The sequence below is a fragment of the Wallemia ichthyophaga genome (assembly GCF_000400465.1).
Source record: "Wallemia ichthyophaga EXF-994 unplaced genomic scaffold scaffold5, whole genome shotgun sequence".
Taxonomy (NCBI): domain Eukaryota; kingdom Fungi; phylum Basidiomycota; class Wallemiomycetes; order Wallemiales; family Wallemiaceae; genus Wallemia; species Wallemia ichthyophaga.
The window spans coordinates 400820-418087 of record NW_008806278.1 but is presented as its reverse complement, the minus strand read 5'-3'; the positions used below and the strand labels follow the sequence as shown (position 1 = coordinate 418087).

The window sequence follows — 17268 nt, the reverse complement described above, 5'->3', positions numbered from 1 at the left end:
TGTCTCAGTTGTTCGCAATTCCAACGTTAAATAATCCAGTTCCAACTTCTGGTACCGATCCCATTACTATAGATGACGCTGGTGACTTCATATCGTCAAAGTCACCATACAACGCTGCTTCTGCGATAATAGACGCTGTCGTCTCGAAAGATGCACGCAGCAGTGGACTTGGTGAGCCAGATAATCCAGTCTGTAGTCATGTCAGCTAAGAACCTCGCTAATATCACCCCCACTCACCCTATTAAATGGCTTGTATCCTCCATCATATGTCATGTAATCAGCCAACAGCGCCAAGTGTCTAAAGTCAACACCGATACCATAGACTTGGAAAATACCAGCAACTTCATTAATGATAGATGCACGAGCAGCTTCCACACCATAAGTACGTCTAATTGCATCAATGTCGTTGCAGTAGAGCTGATTGAGATCGATAAAGTCTTGTCCAAATCCTCTGATACCCATAAGGTTTGCACCTTCAGTTTGTATCGATCTTTGCTTCTTGGTGCTACCATCCTTGTTCTTCTCCTTATCAAGGAGAATCGCTCTAGAGATACCACGGACTTCACGAACAACAGTCTTACGACAAGCCTTCTCGATAATACCGACAAGCAACATCTTAAGTGCCTTACTGCTAAACTCTAACTCAAAGTCGACATATCCACCCTCACGGTCACACTCTAGCTTAGTCATGTAGTGAGAAGTTTGAACAATCTTATCCTCAAGTTGTGAAAGCTTCTCACCGAGCTGTTTTGAGTGTTTGCGTTGACGCTCACTATCATCTTGTATATCAGATTCATTGTCTGAATCACCCACGTGATCTTCGTTATCCTTCTTGTTCTCTTCTTCATCTGACTCGCCTTCATCAGAGTATGATGTTATCTCCTTAGTCTTCTCAGAACGCTTGCGTGACTCAGCATCTCCTTCATCAACTTCATCATCTCCTTTCTGCGTTTCTCTCACAGGTGCGTCTTCATCCTCGTTGTTTTCATTCTCACCCGGCTTTTCTCTCAATTTCTGTCCTCTGCCGATATTGGCAGCTGAGCCTGTTTGTTCTCTAGTCACCTTACGCAATTCGATAGTGATCTCCTTATCCAAAATGGCCGAAAATCTTCTGATTGCGTAGCTAATATCGATTGGCTCTACGTTATACTCTTTACTGTACTCAGCAGGATCGTAAAGCTTGAGGTGGACGTTATATGTCTTGCGTCTAGAGAAGCCATTCTCTGGCGTCTTTGAAGAGAGCGACTCAATTACCCTTACATCATCTACACACTCCGCAAGAGTCAGCTTGTTGAGGTTCTTACAAAACACCTTCATCTCATCTTCAGTGATGTGTTCGTAAACAGGTAACTTCATCACTGGGGTCCTGATTTGAGCTGACGCCGTCATGACAATCTCACGAAGACGAGGAATACCAAGAGTAACATTAGCGGCACCGTGACCAGCAAAGTGGAATGTGTTCAACGTCATTTGAGTTGAAGGCTCACCAACACTGTATAGCCGGTTAGTGTCTTGGAAAATGTAGGAAGAACCCCACTTACCCTTGAGAGGCCAACAAACCAACGGCTTCACCAGGTTCTACTAAACTACGAGCGTAGACAGTCTTCAAGAGATTCTTGAATTGCTTAGGTTTGGCAATAGCACCACCCTGCTGCTTGAGTTTCTTGGTGAGAATCTCAATCTCAGCATCGGTTACCTTGCTCTTCTTTGATGATTGTGGAACAAGTAGACCATCTGGATTGTTCTCAGCGTACTCTTCCAATGCTTTTGCGAACTTCTCCGAGGTAGAACCGAGATAAACTGAAGGAGAAAATTCTGACAATGCTGGCGCATATTTGTATGGCTTCTTGAGGGCCTTCTTCATGTGTGTGTCAGCAGTTTCCTCATCAACCTTGCCAATCAGTGCCTTTGGATTGTACTTCCTCATCATACTGTCGTAGTTCTTCACAGCAAAGTTGTACTTATTAAGGTAAACTTGCTTAGTAACATCGAGTGCATCCTCACCGTATTGGAATTGAATAACACTGTTATCGGAATCTCTAACAGTATGATCATAGTGCACCTTGATACCCTCCAAATGCTTAATCAAACATCTCTGCAAGTATCCAGATCTTGCAGTCTTGACAGCGGTATCAATCAGACCTTCTCTACCAGCCATACAGTGGAAGTAGTACTCTTGTGGTCTGATACCAGTCAAGAAACGTTGAGCTACGAAACCACCAGCTCTCATATCAGTTTCGAATGGCTTGAAACAAGGAAGAGTTTTTCCTGATACCATGACTGGTACACGACGACCTTCAAGTGACTGTTGACCCAACAGACAAGAAATTTGAGAAGCGTTGACCGCAGATCCCTTGGAACCTGTAAGAACCATGGCTTGGAAGTGGTTAGATGGGAAGTGTCTCCAAAGTCCGTTAGGTAACGTCTTTTTAAGAATCTGTGACTTGATTTGTTCATTCTTGGATGTAGATGCCTGGTCCATCATGGCCAATTTATCATCATCACGCAAAACCTCCTCCAAACGCATCAGGACATTACGTTTACCTTCAGATCCTTCAGATTGCTCTTTGGTCAATCCAATAGAGTCAATGGCCGCTTCAAATCCATATCCCTTGGTACTTTGAAGTATGTTGTCACGATCCTTGTTACCATCGTCCGTCAAGATCAAATCATCCATTCTACAAGTGAAACCACGATGTTGGAGGTACTTAGTGAAAAGTCTTGAAAGGATGGAGAGTAATTTACCAGCGATATCTGATCCATACAACTCAAAAACTGAGTGAACAAGACCATATGAGGATGTACCGAATTGAGAGCTATCAATGATACCTGAGCAAACTACACCATCCAAAATAACAACTTTGTTCTCATTCGATCCCCAAGCTGGCAAATACTCAGCTTTAACTTTCGACTCAGATTCAAGGTTGAGACCACGAGCGTTAGCTGGAGTGATATTCTGTAAAATTGTAGAGATGATTTGTTTACCAGTCCACAATGGCTTAGGTTTCCAAATAGCCGGTGGGAGGAGATGAACACGACCACCGCCAGTATAGTCATTCTCTGGTCTGAGTGCACCATAGAGTAGTTGCTGGTATTCATCTCTCGAAAAGAAGGTCGACTTCATAGTCATCCAACTACCAGCAACGACGTGATCCTGAATGAGACCACGCAAAGGTTTACCTGAAGTAGGTACCAAATACTGACTGTCGTTGTTTGCAATAAACTTCATTTCAGCTTTGGCTATGGCTGATTGAGCAAAGTGCATATTCATCTCGTCACCGTCGAAGTCAGCATTGTAGGATTTGCAGTTAGCGTAGTGCATTCTAATAGTTCTCTCGCCGTGCAAAACTTTTGCTTTGTGAGCCATCATAGAAGGTTTGTGGAGAGTTGGTTGACGGTTGAGCAGTAAAAGGTCACCATCTCTCAGGTGCCTAAAGACCTTCTTGTTTATAGACGTAGTACGTGTTGTCATCTTATTTTGATTATCTGGTCTGTTGGATGGGGTGAGAAGTTGGTTTGCGATTGCTGTCCTCTGCTCTTGAGACTTCTTCTCGAGACTCTCCATTCTGCCGTCTTCGTACTGAATCATGCTGGCTCCTGGATAGTTCTTTGGACCATTAATCACGAGTTTGCGAAGGTAAGACACATTAAATGCGGTTACTGGCTCAGGGTAGGTGAGAGTTTTTGCGAATACAGGTGGAACACCGATTTCACTCGTCTCAATGTTGACATCTGGAGAGATGACCGATCTAGCGGCGTGGTTAACACGTTTACCCATCATGTGCTTTCTGAAAAGACCTTCTTTCTTCTCGAGTACTTGCTTGACACCAGGTGTTGGTTCGCGACCTTGCGGAAGACGTGCGGGATTCTTTGACGAGTCTATAAATGAGTTTACGCCGTGTTGGAGGGTGATGAGTTCTTCAAGGAGTCTCTGGTAGGTTCTATCTCTGATAATTTTAACACCATCGGCACCGAGGCTACTGTTGTTGGCCATAGTCTGAGCATACTCTTTGTCGTTAAGTGCCGACATTTCATTATTGTAGTCGCGAATTCTCAAAGAAGTTTGAAGGACAGCACCGAGAAGCTCATTTTGAGGGTGTTCCATCAGAGCATCGCCCATACGTGCAGCAGGTCTGAAACGAGTTGGTGGAACAGGGATGGCAGACATGAAAAAGATATCGGCCATAGCTTCGCTAGTAGGGAAAGGACCATGACGTGAGAAAATGATTGAAACGAGAGGTTTTTCGTTCTGGAAGAGACGGTGCAAATGACTTTGAACCTCTGAAGCTGGCATGACTCTTTCACTTCTTTTAAGAGCAGCTGCGTTTGCTTTGTTATTTGCTTTGAGAGCGGCTATATCATCCTCCTCGTCAGCGTCAGCGTCAAGATTGTTGTTTTGGTCTTGATTAGAGTGTGGAGGATTGGAGTGAGTGTCGTCACCCTCACCTTCACTCTCACTGCTGTCGTCATCACTGCCATCGCTGCTACTAGCGTTTTGAGTGTGTGCAGTGGATTGTTCGTTAAGAGCATCTCTTGCGTTCTTATCAACAGCAGCTTGTTCTTTGAGAACATCAGGTCTGCTTAAGTTGAGAGCGCTGTGATGAGCTTCTTGTTTCGGAGTAAGTGAATACTCAATAATTTTAATGGTGCCTTCCTTTCTAAAAGCGTGAGCGTAAGCGGAACAATTGTCGCACTTCTTTCTGTACATCTGCTTGAATAGTTGGTGGAAAAGTCTCTTCCTAGTCTGGTAGACCAAGCCAGACTTGTATTCATCCCTTGTCTTACCAGATTGGTGAGCCTTGTGAATGTTGAACCTAACCCAGCTATTGACTCTATCCTTGTACGCGTCAAGCTCGCGATCCTTTTCGAGGGCTTTGAGGGCTTTCTTGGATAGCTTGGTAGCAGATTCTTCGTCGTCAGCGTCAGTAACGCCACGCTTAATGAGGTCGACTTGCTCAGCCTCATCGAGCAAGCCATAGTCGAGGAGAGCGAGTTTAGCGACGTATCTGGCGACCTGGGAATTGTTGTTAGCTGCTGTTATACCACTCCAAATCCACGCACCACCGCAGGATCAAGTTTGAATTTGTGGCAGTACAAACACACGCCACGGAGAATATTAAAGCAGTGGTTGAAGAATAGTGGGTGGTAGTTGACAGTGGGTAGTTCTATGTGTCCAAAGTGTCCTGGGCAATTGAATGAGCTTAATCCGCAAGTGGCGCAGCTGTGGAAGGCGTGAGAGGGGGAATCACTGGCACTGTACAAGTACCCACATATCCCCTCTATCTGACGGTCCCAGCGCTGGATCGTACAATCCCCCAGCTGTCGGTCTTCCCGTGTTATCCAACAGATTCGGGTTGACAATCTGCTTCACGGAAATCTTCTTTATCTCGTCCGTCGTTAAAAACCCAAAGGAGACGCTCTTGGGCTTTGAGCTGATTGGATGGGCGATGTCCATGCCTCTGTTTATTTGGTGATGATGGCTGTGTTTTGAAGAAGATGGTTTATAAACCCCTACTACTACCAAATCAATGGCGAAAAATTATCATTTACTAGTAATTACAACTTTTTTAATGAAATACTATCCATTTCTGTCCACATTTTCACTTTATATGGTTGCTCCTTCCCTCCTACGCCTGTGATAGTGACGACGTGTATGCCTGAATCGAGGAGGCTATCAAAGATTCTCCCACACCGACTAACGCCCTCCACTTCCATCTCCACCTGCGAACTTGCTTCAATGCGCAATCTAACGCGACTCTTCCTGGGTAAATCCAGTTTATAATCTGAACATGGTCTATCCACCACCCCACACGTATCCGGTGCGGCAAACAATCCCGAACCTTCCTGCGCGAGGGGTGAAAGTGATATGGGAGCTGAGCAGTCAGCGAAGAGGGTGAACGAAGCGAGTTGGCCAGCCTCGAAAGCCGACACAACGACCGTGTACTCCCGCCCACTCACCACTTGATCTCTCTCCATCACTGCTAATTTGTGCGTATAAACTCCGGAATCCCCCGCTATGTGAATCCCCCTCAACTCAAACACCCGCTCTGTCCCCCACACTATCTTCACATTCACCGCTATATCCCTATCGCTTTCGAGGACAAGGCGAAGTGTACATCCATCACCGCCAGCACACTTACCAATGCGCATAACATACATCGGGTTAACGCCGAAAGAAAGCGTCGAGCTGTGCCCACCGGCCGTGCGGACTGTCCAAGCGCCAGAAACCTATAAGTGGTTAGCTGATTTACCTGACTGGCTGGCTTTTCATCGCGCTAAAGCGCTCTACAATCATCACTTACCCTCCGCGAATAGCCGTAGGCGCGCAAATCGGACACATTCGCAATACGTAGCGGAGACGAAGCGTAAGCTGTGAGTGTGTAGTTGTATTTGTAGTTGCAATCGTCATCCACTAACTGCGACACTACCACCCCAATGTCCATACCGCGCTTGACGATTTGTTTCGAGAGTGTGTTGATGCTGTTGGTGTGGCTGGCGTCTTGGACAATGTCGCTGGGTCTGTCGGTGGTGTACATATTCTGCGCACTCGTACTGTGTCGCGAGGTGTGGAGGGCGGAGTAGACGGTTTTGTCGCTGCGATCACCGTTGTCGCCAAGTTGGCTACTTTCGCTCCTGCCAATGTGACGCGTCAACAACACCCACACCTCCCCCACTCCACCCTGAACAGTGAAACGAGGGTACTTTTCGAGTGGGTTGCTCCGCTTACCTGCCTCAGTCTCAGTCTCAGTCTCAGTCTCAGTTGCAATAGTGAAAGACGTTGTGGCAGAGTGGGCGAAGATGTCCGGATCCCATGACAGATAGAGGGTGTCGAAGTGCTCGGTGAGGTATTCCCAGTCGAGGGAGAGCGATTGAGTTTGATTCCGAATGTGATTGTGAGTGTGAGCATAATCATAATCGCGATCCCGCGTCTGCCACTGTCCATCAACAATCACCACCCTCCTGTCGCCCTCTTCTGCTACTCTACTAACAGCATAAGCGTGATTCTCTACGAAACCTTGATCGAGGAGGCTCTGCGCCATATCAGCGCTCCTGCTCTTGCTGCCTAGAGTTAAGAGACAGATACCGCTATTGCTGCCATCGAGCACGCGCCTCCACGTCTTCTCCTGCTTGAACAGAGAACTATTAAACTTGATTTGCTCAGGTATCCAACCCGTAATCATCTGCAGATCAGTTGATGAATCACTCCCGCTAAATTCATACGTTCCCCACAGACTCATGATGGCTTTTTCGAGTAGTGCCGGCCATATCTGTGTCCTAACCGCTGCTACTGGGTGTGCTATACCTTGTGCTGCAGCGTCTGCTACCACCTCCACAGCAACTAAATCGCCTTGGGGGGTTTGGGGGAGGCGGTCATCGACGGCGACACACCGCCACGCGCCATTGAGATAGAAACGTATCTCGTACACTCCCTCGTCGCTCACGCGCGGCAGACCGTGCTCGTTGTGCGGGTGCAGCGCACTCACACCCAAACAACCGCCGAAGCGGCCATTGTGGGAGTGGCACGCAGAGAGGGAGGCGACGACGGAGCAGTCGCTGATATCGTGCTGTGTGATGTGTGTGGTGTGTGTGGGTGTGTCTGGCGTGTAGATTGTGTAGATTGCCGCGTCAGTGTGTGCTATTCGCTGGTATGTCGCGCCACGTCGGAGTTGGGCTGTGGAGAGGGCGGGTAGAGGGAGGGGAGCGGGATTGTGATTAGCTCCGTTACTCCCCCGCCACTGCGGATAGACACGCCCGTTGATCACGGCCGAGTGGGGCTGGTTGACGGGATTAGCGCTCTTGCATAATTCTTTCGTACGCTCCGCGCGTTCAAGCACAAGGCGGTATTTCGTGGTGATGGTATCGATCGGCTTGGTGGATTCGGTGGAAACAATGGCTGGGGAAGGACAACGACGACGTAGCTCAAGGTACAGCTGGGCTGTGTTTACATACTCGCTGAATGCTTCCGTATATTTCCCATCTCTTTCCAGCTGGATTGCGTCTCGGAATCTTTTGTCGGCTCGGTCATCGTCGTTGGTCATCAAGTCGGAGAACGCGGCAATGAATACGGCAATGAAGACAGCGAAGAAGGACTTGCGTAGGGGTGTATTGAGGAGGTTGAATGGATTATCAGACGCGGCGATTCAGGATCAGTGTGAGTTTGTTTGGCGGGTTACACACACTACTCACGCTACACACAGCCCACGCCGTAAAACAGCACATATGCAGATCGGATATATACAAGCATTCCACTCGTATCAGCCTCTACCTGAGTATGCCTCTGGGTGAGTTGAGGACTGATGAATTAGCCAGGCAGATTATAAGCGATGGCAAGCAGTTGTTTGTGCCAATAACACGGACACAGGGGCAACCCCCGAGAAACACCCACTCTCCCACCAACGCACACAAGACCATGTCCATGCTCAACATACCCTCCATCGACCACCTCGAGACGCTAAACAGGAACAAGTGGGGCATCCCTGAACCTGATTTGGCACAAGCACACACGCTCCACGATGCACTCTCACCGACTTCACCAGGACTAGACCTCATCCTCACACCCGCTGTCGCATTCGATGGCTCTTTCAACAGACTGGGCCATGGCATGGGCTTCTACGATGGCTATATCAAGGCTGCAACGAGGCATGCTGACGGTTTCGCTCTTCATCCTCCAACTATCCTCGGTCTCGCACTCGTCGAGCAGATTTTGCACGATATCACCCTACCTACCGACACGCACGATGAGCAAATGGATGCTATTGTCACGTCTGAGGGGTTTAAGTGGAGTGTTAAGTAAGTTTTTGTAGCCATATATAATTGATATATAGTCATATACATCACCGTAACCATTCACATGGCCTCAAATCCAGCTTCTTCACGTATACGAGCTATTTCTGACGGTGAGAGGGTTGATTTTATCGACTGGAGGTGGTATCAGCATTATTTTAAGGCAAATCCCAGCCACCCACCAAAAAGAAAGTCTCGAGTGCTCTTTTTCCATACTCGTCACTCTTAAACTCTGCATTCAGGAACGCAGCGAGCTTTTTCCACAATCTTGAATCGGCGAGAGTGGCTTCGTAGTCTGATTTGGTGGTGGAGTGCATGTCGACTGCTGGATCAGGTGCTGTGCGTGCACTGTCGCTGTCTGCTGAGGTGAGGGCGACATGAGGGATTTTTTGAGGTGGAGGGGTATTTGAAGAAGCATTTGAAGGGGCATTTGAAGGTGCAATTGAAGATGGTGTGGAAGGTGCACCTCCGCGCAGCATAAGAGTCAACACACCGCCTGAAGACAGAGCGTCGTAGTCCTTGACCAACTTGTCATCCATCAATGCCTTCCCCTTGAGGAGAAGTCGCTGAGCGCCCACGGAAGGAGCCAAAGCAGCCTCAACGACCTTGTATTTCAAATCAGCGATCGTCGACGACGACTGCACGGAAATCTCAGCCGATTGAGACGCTTTGACGTTCTTGACGGTGAGATTGAGTGTGGCAGGGGTATTAGAGCTGGAGCCACTCCCACTCCCACTCGGCACATCTGCCAATGGAATATCCACCAAATGCGGCTTCTTATCGGCATCACTCAGTCTCGGTTTAGCGTTGGCCGGGATGGTAATATCCTTAGCCTGTACACGCCTATACAAAGCGCTTATAAAATTAATCGACTTTTCATCCGCTGCGACGTGCATCTCTCTCTTGATCGTAGGCGTCCAACAGCCAAAACGCACAAGATGGTGAGAGATCAACAGGAAAATATTCAAACACACAAACACTCACGCTCTCGCAGTCATTCTCCAAGCTAAGAGATCTCCCACACCCGTTCGAATCGGTCGACGACGCGGCCAACAAGACCGACGAGCTGCGAGTCGAGGACGACGACCCAAGTGTTGGGCCACGCTCCAGACGCGCCTCGCAATCCGGGGGAAGGCGTTCGAGGAAGCTGTCTTTAATTTCCGGCGGTGGTCTCGCTCCCAGCGCTGCCCATGACGTAGCCCTCCCCCTGGAGCCAGTCAGGAGCAAGATGATCGGCGATAGAAGGCAGTACGATGTTGAGCCGGCTGCTGATGAGGCGGCCATGATTGAAAAGTCGAAGCAGCTCGCTGCGTGGGCAGGTGAGTGCGGCGTAGTGTGCAGTGTCACGTGATTGTCACGCTTTGCTCACTCCACGTCACAGCTGTAGACCACTACATCAAACCAGAACACTCTGTTATCGCTATAGGCAGCGGGAGCACTGTGCCTTTCGTCGTTGAGCGTATCCTCCAGCAGGGCGAGCATGTCAATAGCAAGAGAAAGTTTATTCCTACGTCTTTCCAAGCCAAAGAGCTCATCGTCAGCAATGGTCTTGCGTTGGGTGACGTTGACCAGTACCCGGTCATCGACGTTGATATCGATGGCGCGGATGAAGTCGACCTCAAGCTGAACGCTATCAAGGGCGGCGGTGCTTGCCATCTCAGAGAGAAAGTTTTAGCAGAAGCTTCAAGGAGATTCATTATCGTTGCTGACTATCGCAAAAACTCGGCCATCTTGGGCAGCTCTTGGACACAGGGAATACCAGTGGAAGTCGCACCATTCGCATATGCTAAAGTGATGGTCAATCTCGAGCGGATTGAGGGCTGCGAATCGGCAAAGCTGCGTATGGGTAAGGCGAAAGCAGGTCCAGTGGTCACAGACAATGGATGTTTCGTTATCGATGCACAGTTTGATGAACACAGATTCAGTGATCCTGAGTTGCTGCTGTCTAAGATCAAGATGCTTACAGGTATAATGGAAGTAGGACTGTTCTGTGACATGACAGATGCCGCGTACTTTGGAAATGTAGATGGCACGGTAACTATAAGGAACGCAGATGGTTCGATCTACGCGCTTAAGAGGTCAGGTGAGGAGCCGGAGATGGTTAAAGCAGCAGGGGAGTTTGAGTAGACTTGAGGGAATACAAAAAATATTACAAGTAAAGGAGTGTACAATAGTTTATGAATATCAATTACATAAAGAACAGTGCGTCGACTATTAATATCAGATGTCTCAAGATTTACGAAAGAATCCGAATAAGGTATGAGGTACGCGTCAGAGACGGAGAGACACAACACAGGCACAGACACACAAACAAGCGCGTCAGCAACACTCCCAACGACACAGCCACATATCACTCCCCACCTCCACCACAGCATGAAAATTGACGCGTACCTTGTCAACGCTTTGACATATTCGCGTGCGTGCAGAACGAGGAATGGAATGCTGAGTTGGCAATATAAAAGATTTTAAAATCGATTAAAATGCTATTAAATAATTTAATTTTTAATTCAATTTATGGCTGTGCTTTATTGGATGAACGCGGCTATGTTGAATATTGCACCTATCAAACGAATCTTCGCGACTCGCTCCTTGAACCAAAACCATAAACATCTGAAATGTTAACTTTATTTTTAATTCCAAAGCCCCCACTAACAGCTATCTTCCAGGTGTGGTATCTTCGCCTATTGCTCTCAAAACGTCTGCAAAGATCGTAAATATGTAATTGACACGCTTCTCAACGGCCTTTCGAGATTAGAATACCGTGGATACGATTCTGCTGGTTCGTAGCTCCTCAAATCTCTTTAAATCTCTCTAAATGTCCCACTCCAGGTATCGCCGTCGACGGCGACGATGACAAAGACATGTACATCTTCAAGCAAGTCGGTAAAGTTAAGGAGCTCAGATCTCACATTGACAAGGCCACGGTTGATTTCTCTAAGCAATTCAACTCTCAAGCATCTATGGGTCACACTAGATGGGCCACTCACGGTCAGCCATCTCCAATCAACTGCCACCCACACCGCTCAGATGTTACAAACGAGTTTAGCGTCGTCCACAATGGTATCATCACCAACTACAAAGAACTCAGACTCGTTTTAGAGAAGAAGGGTCACAAATTCGAGACTGACACCGATACCGAAGCTGTCGCTAAATTAGCAAAGTTCATCTTCGACTCCAACCCAAAAATTGCTGATTTCCCTACTTTGGTTAAATCTGTATGTAAGGAATTGGAAGGCGCCTTTGCTTTCGTCTTCAAATCTGTTCACTTCCCAAACCAATTGGTCATTGCTAGACGCGGTTCTCCCGTCTTGATTGGTGTAAAAACTGATCAAAAGCTCAAGACTGACTTTGTCGACGTTGAAATTCCTGCAGAAGACGCCATTCCTGCTGCTTTTGAGGAATCTCCTACGGGCTCTTCCTTGTTGACCGCTTCTCCTCAACACCAACTCAGAAGATCTCAATCAAGAGCTTTCCTTACAAACGGTCAATCTACTGACCCTATCGAGTACTTTATTGCTTCAGACGCCTCTGCAATCGTCGAACATACCAAGAGAGTTTTATATCTCGAAGATGATGATATCGCTCACATCCACGACGGCGAATTGCACATTCACCGTCTTAACCGTGCAAACGACAAGACTTCATCTGTCAGATCAATTGAGACTTTGGAAATTGAGATTGCAGAGATCATGAAGGGTTCATTTGAGCACTTTATGCAAAAGGAAATCTACGAGCAACCAGAGTCTGTCATCAACACAATGAGAGGTAGAATTAACTTTGATACTAAAGAGATTACACTCGGTGGTCTCAAGCAGTACCTCACTACTATCAGAAGATGTCGTAGAATGGTTCTTGTCGCTTGCGGTACTTCATACCACTCATGTTTAGCTGTCAGACAAGTGTTTGAGGAGTTGACCGAGATACCTGTGTCTGTTGAATTGGCTTCAGACTTCTTGGACCGTCGCACTCCAATTTTCAGAGATGATGTCTGTGTCTTCCTTTCACAAAGTGGTGAAACTGCCGACACTATTCTCGCTTTGCGCTACTCTATGGAGCGTGGAGCGTTGTGTTTAGGTGTTGTTAACACTGTTGGTTCGACCATCTCACGTGAGACTCACTGCGGAATCCACATTAACGCAGGTCCAGAGATAGGTGTTGCATCAACCAAAGCATACACATCGCAATATATTGCATTGCTTATGATGGCTGTCCAACTTTCTGAGGATCGCTTAAGTAAGTTGGAGAGACGTCAACAGTTGATCGACGGTCTCCACGATCTCCCAAGTCAGATCAAGAAGGTTTTGCAATCTGACGAGACACTCACCATGCTCGCCAAGGGTATGATCGATCAACGTTCACTTCTCATCATGGGTAGAGGCTACCAATACTCTACTTGTCTGGAAGGTGCTCTGAAGATTAAGGAAATCAGTTACATGCACAGTGAAGGTATTTTGGCTGGAGAATTGAAGCACGGTCCTCTGGCGCTTATTGACGAGAACATGCCAGTCATCCTCGTCATGACACAAGACTCTTTCTATCCAAAGGTACAATCAGCATTGATGCAAATCACGGCTAGAAAGGGATTGCCAATTATCATCTGCAATGAAGGTGACAAGAGTTTGACCGAAAACTACAAAACTATCCAGGTACCTAAATCTGTTGATGCTCTTCAGGGTCTTCTTAACGTCGTTCCACTTCAACTCCTCTCGTACCACTTGGCTGTTGGAAGAGGCTACGATGTCGATTTCCCAAGAAACTTGGCCAAATCTGTTACTGTTGAGTAAGGTTGTGGTGTTGGCATACTTTAATAGCATATATCAAAAATTTGCATCTATTTCTATAACCGAGAACACTTAGCTGCTAGCATTTTTATCAAGACTTTTTTATATCGCTCGCTTCTTAATAAATGCTTTTACTTTACCAGCCTTAAATTTTTGCTCTTTGCGTTTTGCGTTTTAACTTTGTTGTGAACGATGACGTCGTGTGGCACGCCGATAGAGCTACGCTGTGGGATTACATTGCAGAATAGGCTTGTCAAGGTGAGAGAGGGAAGCAGGGACAGAGAGCCAAGTGCTCACACTAGCAGTCAGCGCTAGAAGAGTCGTTGTGCAAGCTCGGAGGCAGTGCGCCGACACCCGCGCTCGTGCGTCTCTATCAACAGTGGGATGTAGGTGGATGGGGAATGATAATAACGGGCAATATACAAGTCGATTCCCGCCATATAGGCCTGCCATTCGACGCGACGCTGCAAAGTCATGCATCAGAGAAGCATGGGAAATACGAGGAGAACAAGTGGCGCAGGCTCGCCCAGGCAGTCCCGCATACTCCTCTCATTGGCCAGCTCAATCATCCCGGTGCACAATCGACGCGATGGACCTTCTCGAAAGCGCCGTGGACGCGCAATGTCTCGGCCAGTGGGAGTGGGAGTGGGAGTGGGAGCGAAAGCATCAGGCAAAGTAAAACCATCAGCCCTCTCTTCCCGCCTTGTCGTGCACTGAGCGAGATTGAAGTACACGCAATTATTTCTCAATTCATCAACGCTGCCCTCTTCCTCCAGCGCAGCGGATTTGATGGCGTACAGATACACGCTGCTCATGGCTACCTCCTCGCGCAGTTTCTTTCGCCGGGCACTAATAGGCGCACTGACGCGTACGGTGTGCGGTGCACAATTCTCGTGCAGATCCTTCGCGCTGTGCGTAGCGCGTGTGGGGATACTTTCTGCATCGGTGTCAAACTCTCTGCGGGTGATTACAACAATCACAGTAACCATAAACAGCGCAGTGGTTTGTTGATGGAAGATGCGCTGGAGAATTACTTGGCTATCGTTAACTCAGATGTAGCCATTGACTTTGTCGAAATCAGCGGTGGGAGTTATGACTCACTCGCTTTCTTGAGCCGTTCTCAAGGCGTCTTCTTTGAGGAGTTTGCGCGGAAGATTCGGAGGAGTGTGGATGGTGCGGATGAACACCATGTGCACTCAAGCCACGCTAACCACCCAATCACCCAATCACCCCGTCTCATTCTCACAGGAGGTATCCGCTCACGCACTACGATCGATCGCCTACTGAGTGAACAGCTTTGCGATATGGTCGGTATGGGGCGGCCTGCGTGTGTATTTCCCGCTGTGGCGCGTGCTATGGTGAATAATAGCGAGCACTCTGTCGACCTCACACCGTACGAGGTGGACAGCGTGTGCGGAGTGCGCACGTTGGGTTTCGTAGGTGGGAGTGTGCGGACGTTGGCCTACACGCTCCATTTGCACCGGCTGGCTGGGGGCAGGCATGATGTGCTGGGTGCTGTGAGTGTGTTGATAGGTGTGTTGGTGCTGCTTTTCAGTTATTTTTTCTACTTGTACAATAAATCAAGCCCTTTTCACGCCGCGTAGTTGCTCGTCGTTGCCACGTTCCCGCCCGCCTGCTGCTTGAGGTGCTGGATGGGAGTGTCGCCGGCGTTCGACGCTGCTATTTGCATCTGAGCGAATGTGAGCTAGCTGCTCAACAGCATTCCCATACCGCACTTACCCTATCTTGGTTCTCTTTGTGCGGCGCAAGTGTTTCGCCTTTGAAGCCGACGTAGTACAGCCTGCTGCGCGCGCGGCCGACGGAAGAGGGGAAGAAGAGAGCGATGGAGTAGACGTTCGTGAAGCGTGCGACCCGTAGCGGGTATTCTTTCGTTAATGAGGGTTGGCGGGCGATGTCATCCTCCTGCGTACTCTCCAAGGACATGTCCTGTAAGCAAACACTGCCTTCGAGCTGGTCGAAATCGGGGCAGTGGGGCGTGTTTGAGTATATCTTCACGGCACTCGGCCGCTGTTCACCGCCATCGATTCCAAGCAGAATGGATTTTAGTTTCACTGAGACAGTAAACGGGATAAATACGATTAGCTGGTCATCAACAAGCGTCTCTATGTGGGGTGTGAGGGTGTTGCGGTTGTTGTACTCCTTGATGACGTCGGAGGCAGTGCTGGCTGGTGTAAGATTTAGCCCAGTGACTTGAGACTTGAATATATACTCGTAGAGATTGTCTGTAAGGGTTTTAGTGTAACCCCAGCAAACACCACAAACACACCACCCATTTTAATTGCCCTTATCCACGCAGATGACCAAAGCTCTCAGGGCTATTAAAGCTGTAGGGTTTTTCTTCATTTCACTGCTAATTTACTCGTGCATACACACGATAAAGCTCAAGTATTCCAGCAATCCTTCAATAAAACACGTGGAAATGTCTACTGGATTCAGAAACGTCGGCTACTTCACAAACTGGGGCATTTACGGTCGTGACTATCAAGTGGAGAATATCCCCGCTGCCTACCTCACCCACCTCCTCTACGCATTCGCTGATGTAGACGCTGCTACAGGTAGAGTCAAACTCAGCGACTCTTGGGCAGACGAGCAGAAACCAGGCAACGGCGACCCATACGACGATAGCGGCCGCAATCTTTACGGTAACCTCAAGCAGATATACCACCTCAAACAGCGCAACCGCCACCTCAAGCTGATTATGAGCATTGGGGGGTGGACATATTCACCAAATTTCCATGCTATGGTTGTAGACCCTTCAATGCGCTCGACGTTTGTTCAATCAGCCATACAGATCCTTCAGGACTACGCTCTCGACGGTCTCGACATCGACTATGAATACCCGGGTAACGCCGAACAAGCTTGGGGATATGTGGAGTTGCTGAGAGAGTTGCGTACTGCATTAGATGCCCTTCACCCTAACAACAACCCATACGAACTCACCATCGCTGCCCCTTGCGGTGCCTCCACTTATGAGATACTATACGTTGGAGAAATGGACAAGTATCTCAGTTTCTGGAATCTGATGACGTATGATTTCAGCGGTAGCTGGGATTCACACACTGCACACCAATCCAACCTCCGTGGCCAGCCTATGAGTGTGGAAACGGCAGTCAATTGGTACAGAAGTAGAGGTGTGGCTGGAGATAAGCTAGTTGTTGTGAGTGGAGTTATTCTCGATCGCTCTCACTCATCTCACTCATTTCACACCAGGGTATGCCGCTGTATGGTCGCAGCTTCGCTAGCACTAACGGCCTCGGTCACCCCTTCAAAGGCGTAGGCGGCGGCAGCTGGGAAGCTGGCAACTACGACTACAAAGCCCTCCCTCAGCCTGACGCGCAAGAATATTTTGATGGCGATAGAATGGCCTCCTACTCGTACTCAACATCCTCCAAAGAGTTTGTCACTTACGATAATATCGATATCGCATTACGTAAGGCTGAATACATCAAGTCTAATAACCTCGGCGGTGGTATGTATTGGGAGCTAAGCGGTGACCATCAACAAACTAACAGAAGTATCGTCGTTAACGTCGCTCTCAACTTTGGTAGACTCGATGGCATCAACAATCATCTCGAATACCCTCACTCACGTTTCGAAAATATCCGCTCCGGTTTGAATTGATGTGTGGGTGGCATTAAAATGCCTTTAATGTACATTGACTATATTGCACATTACAAATAAA

At 48.1% G+C, this 17268-nt stretch overlaps 7 protein-coding genes across 7 annotated transcripts; 4 read left to right on the top strand and 3 right to left on the bottom strand.

Annotated features, from left to right (window-relative positions):
- Window positions 1-4: 4 nt before the first annotated feature.
- On the bottom strand, window positions 5-8039 carry J056_003744 (DNA-directed RNA polymerase I subunit rpa1; the record flags this gene model as incomplete). The annotated part of the gene is made up of 7 exons (XM_009268960.1): window positions 5-190; window positions 238-1492; window positions 1542-5014; window positions 5062-5221; window positions 5271-5459; window positions 5597-6228; window positions 6303-8039. 7 exons carry the CDS (start codon window positions 8037-8039, stop codon window positions 5-7), a joined length of 7632 nt encoding a protein of 2543 aa, XP_009267235.1.
- A 31-nt stretch (window positions 8040-8070) lies between these two features.
- On the top strand, window positions 8071-8794 carry J056_003743 (5-formyltetrahydrofolate cyclo-ligase; the record flags this gene model as incomplete). Its single annotated transcript, XM_009268959.1, has 2 exons — window positions 8071-8152; window positions 8199-8794. The coding sequence occupies 2 exons, from the start codon at window positions 8071-8073 to the stop codon at window positions 8792-8794; spliced, it is 678 nt and encodes a 225-aa protein (XP_009267234.1).
- Window positions 8795-8847: 53 nt separating this feature from the next.
- On the bottom strand, window positions 8848-9680 carry J056_003742 (uncharacterized protein; the record flags this gene model as incomplete). The annotated part of the gene is made up of 2 exons (XM_009268958.1): window positions 8848-8919; window positions 8967-9680. 2 exons carry the CDS (start codon window positions 9678-9680, stop codon window positions 8848-8850), a joined length of 786 nt encoding a protein of 261 aa, XP_009267233.1.
- Window positions 9681-10012: 332 nt separating this feature from the next.
- J056_003741 (Glucosamine--fructose-6-phosphate aminotransferase) lies at window positions 10013-13568 on the top strand (the record flags this gene model as incomplete). Its single annotated transcript, XM_009268957.1, has 4 exons — window positions 10013-10103; window positions 10166-10907; window positions 11451-11563; window positions 11614-13568. 4 exons carry the CDS (start codon window positions 10013-10015, stop codon window positions 13566-13568), a joined length of 2901 nt encoding a protein of 966 aa, XP_009267232.1.
- Window positions 13569-13757: 189 nt separating this feature from the next.
- J056_003740 (NADH oxidase) lies at window positions 13758-15086 on the top strand (the record flags this gene model as incomplete). The annotated part of the gene is made up of 3 exons (XM_009268956.1): window positions 13758-13823; window positions 13871-15005; window positions 15064-15086. The coding sequence occupies 3 exons, from the start codon at window positions 13758-13760 to the stop codon at window positions 15084-15086; spliced, it is 1224 nt and encodes a 407-aa protein (XP_009267231.1).
- A 70-nt stretch (window positions 15087-15156) lies between these two features.
- On the bottom strand, window positions 15157-15859 carry J056_003739 (PITH domain-containing protein; the record flags this gene model as incomplete). The annotated part of the gene is made up of 3 exons (XM_009268955.1): window positions 15157-15255; window positions 15306-15808; window positions 15853-15859. 3 exons carry the CDS (start codon window positions 15857-15859, stop codon window positions 15157-15159), a joined length of 609 nt encoding a protein of 202 aa, XP_009267230.1.
- Window positions 15860-15882: 23 nt separating this feature from the next.
- Window positions 15883-17207, top strand: J056_003738 (Endochitinase 1; the record flags this gene model as incomplete). The annotated part of the gene is made up of 2 exons (XM_009268954.1): window positions 15883-16743; window positions 16797-17207. 2 exons carry the CDS (start codon window positions 15883-15885, stop codon window positions 17205-17207), a joined length of 1272 nt encoding a protein of 423 aa, XP_009267229.1.
- Between the last annotated feature and the right edge of the window lie 61 nt (window positions 17208-17268).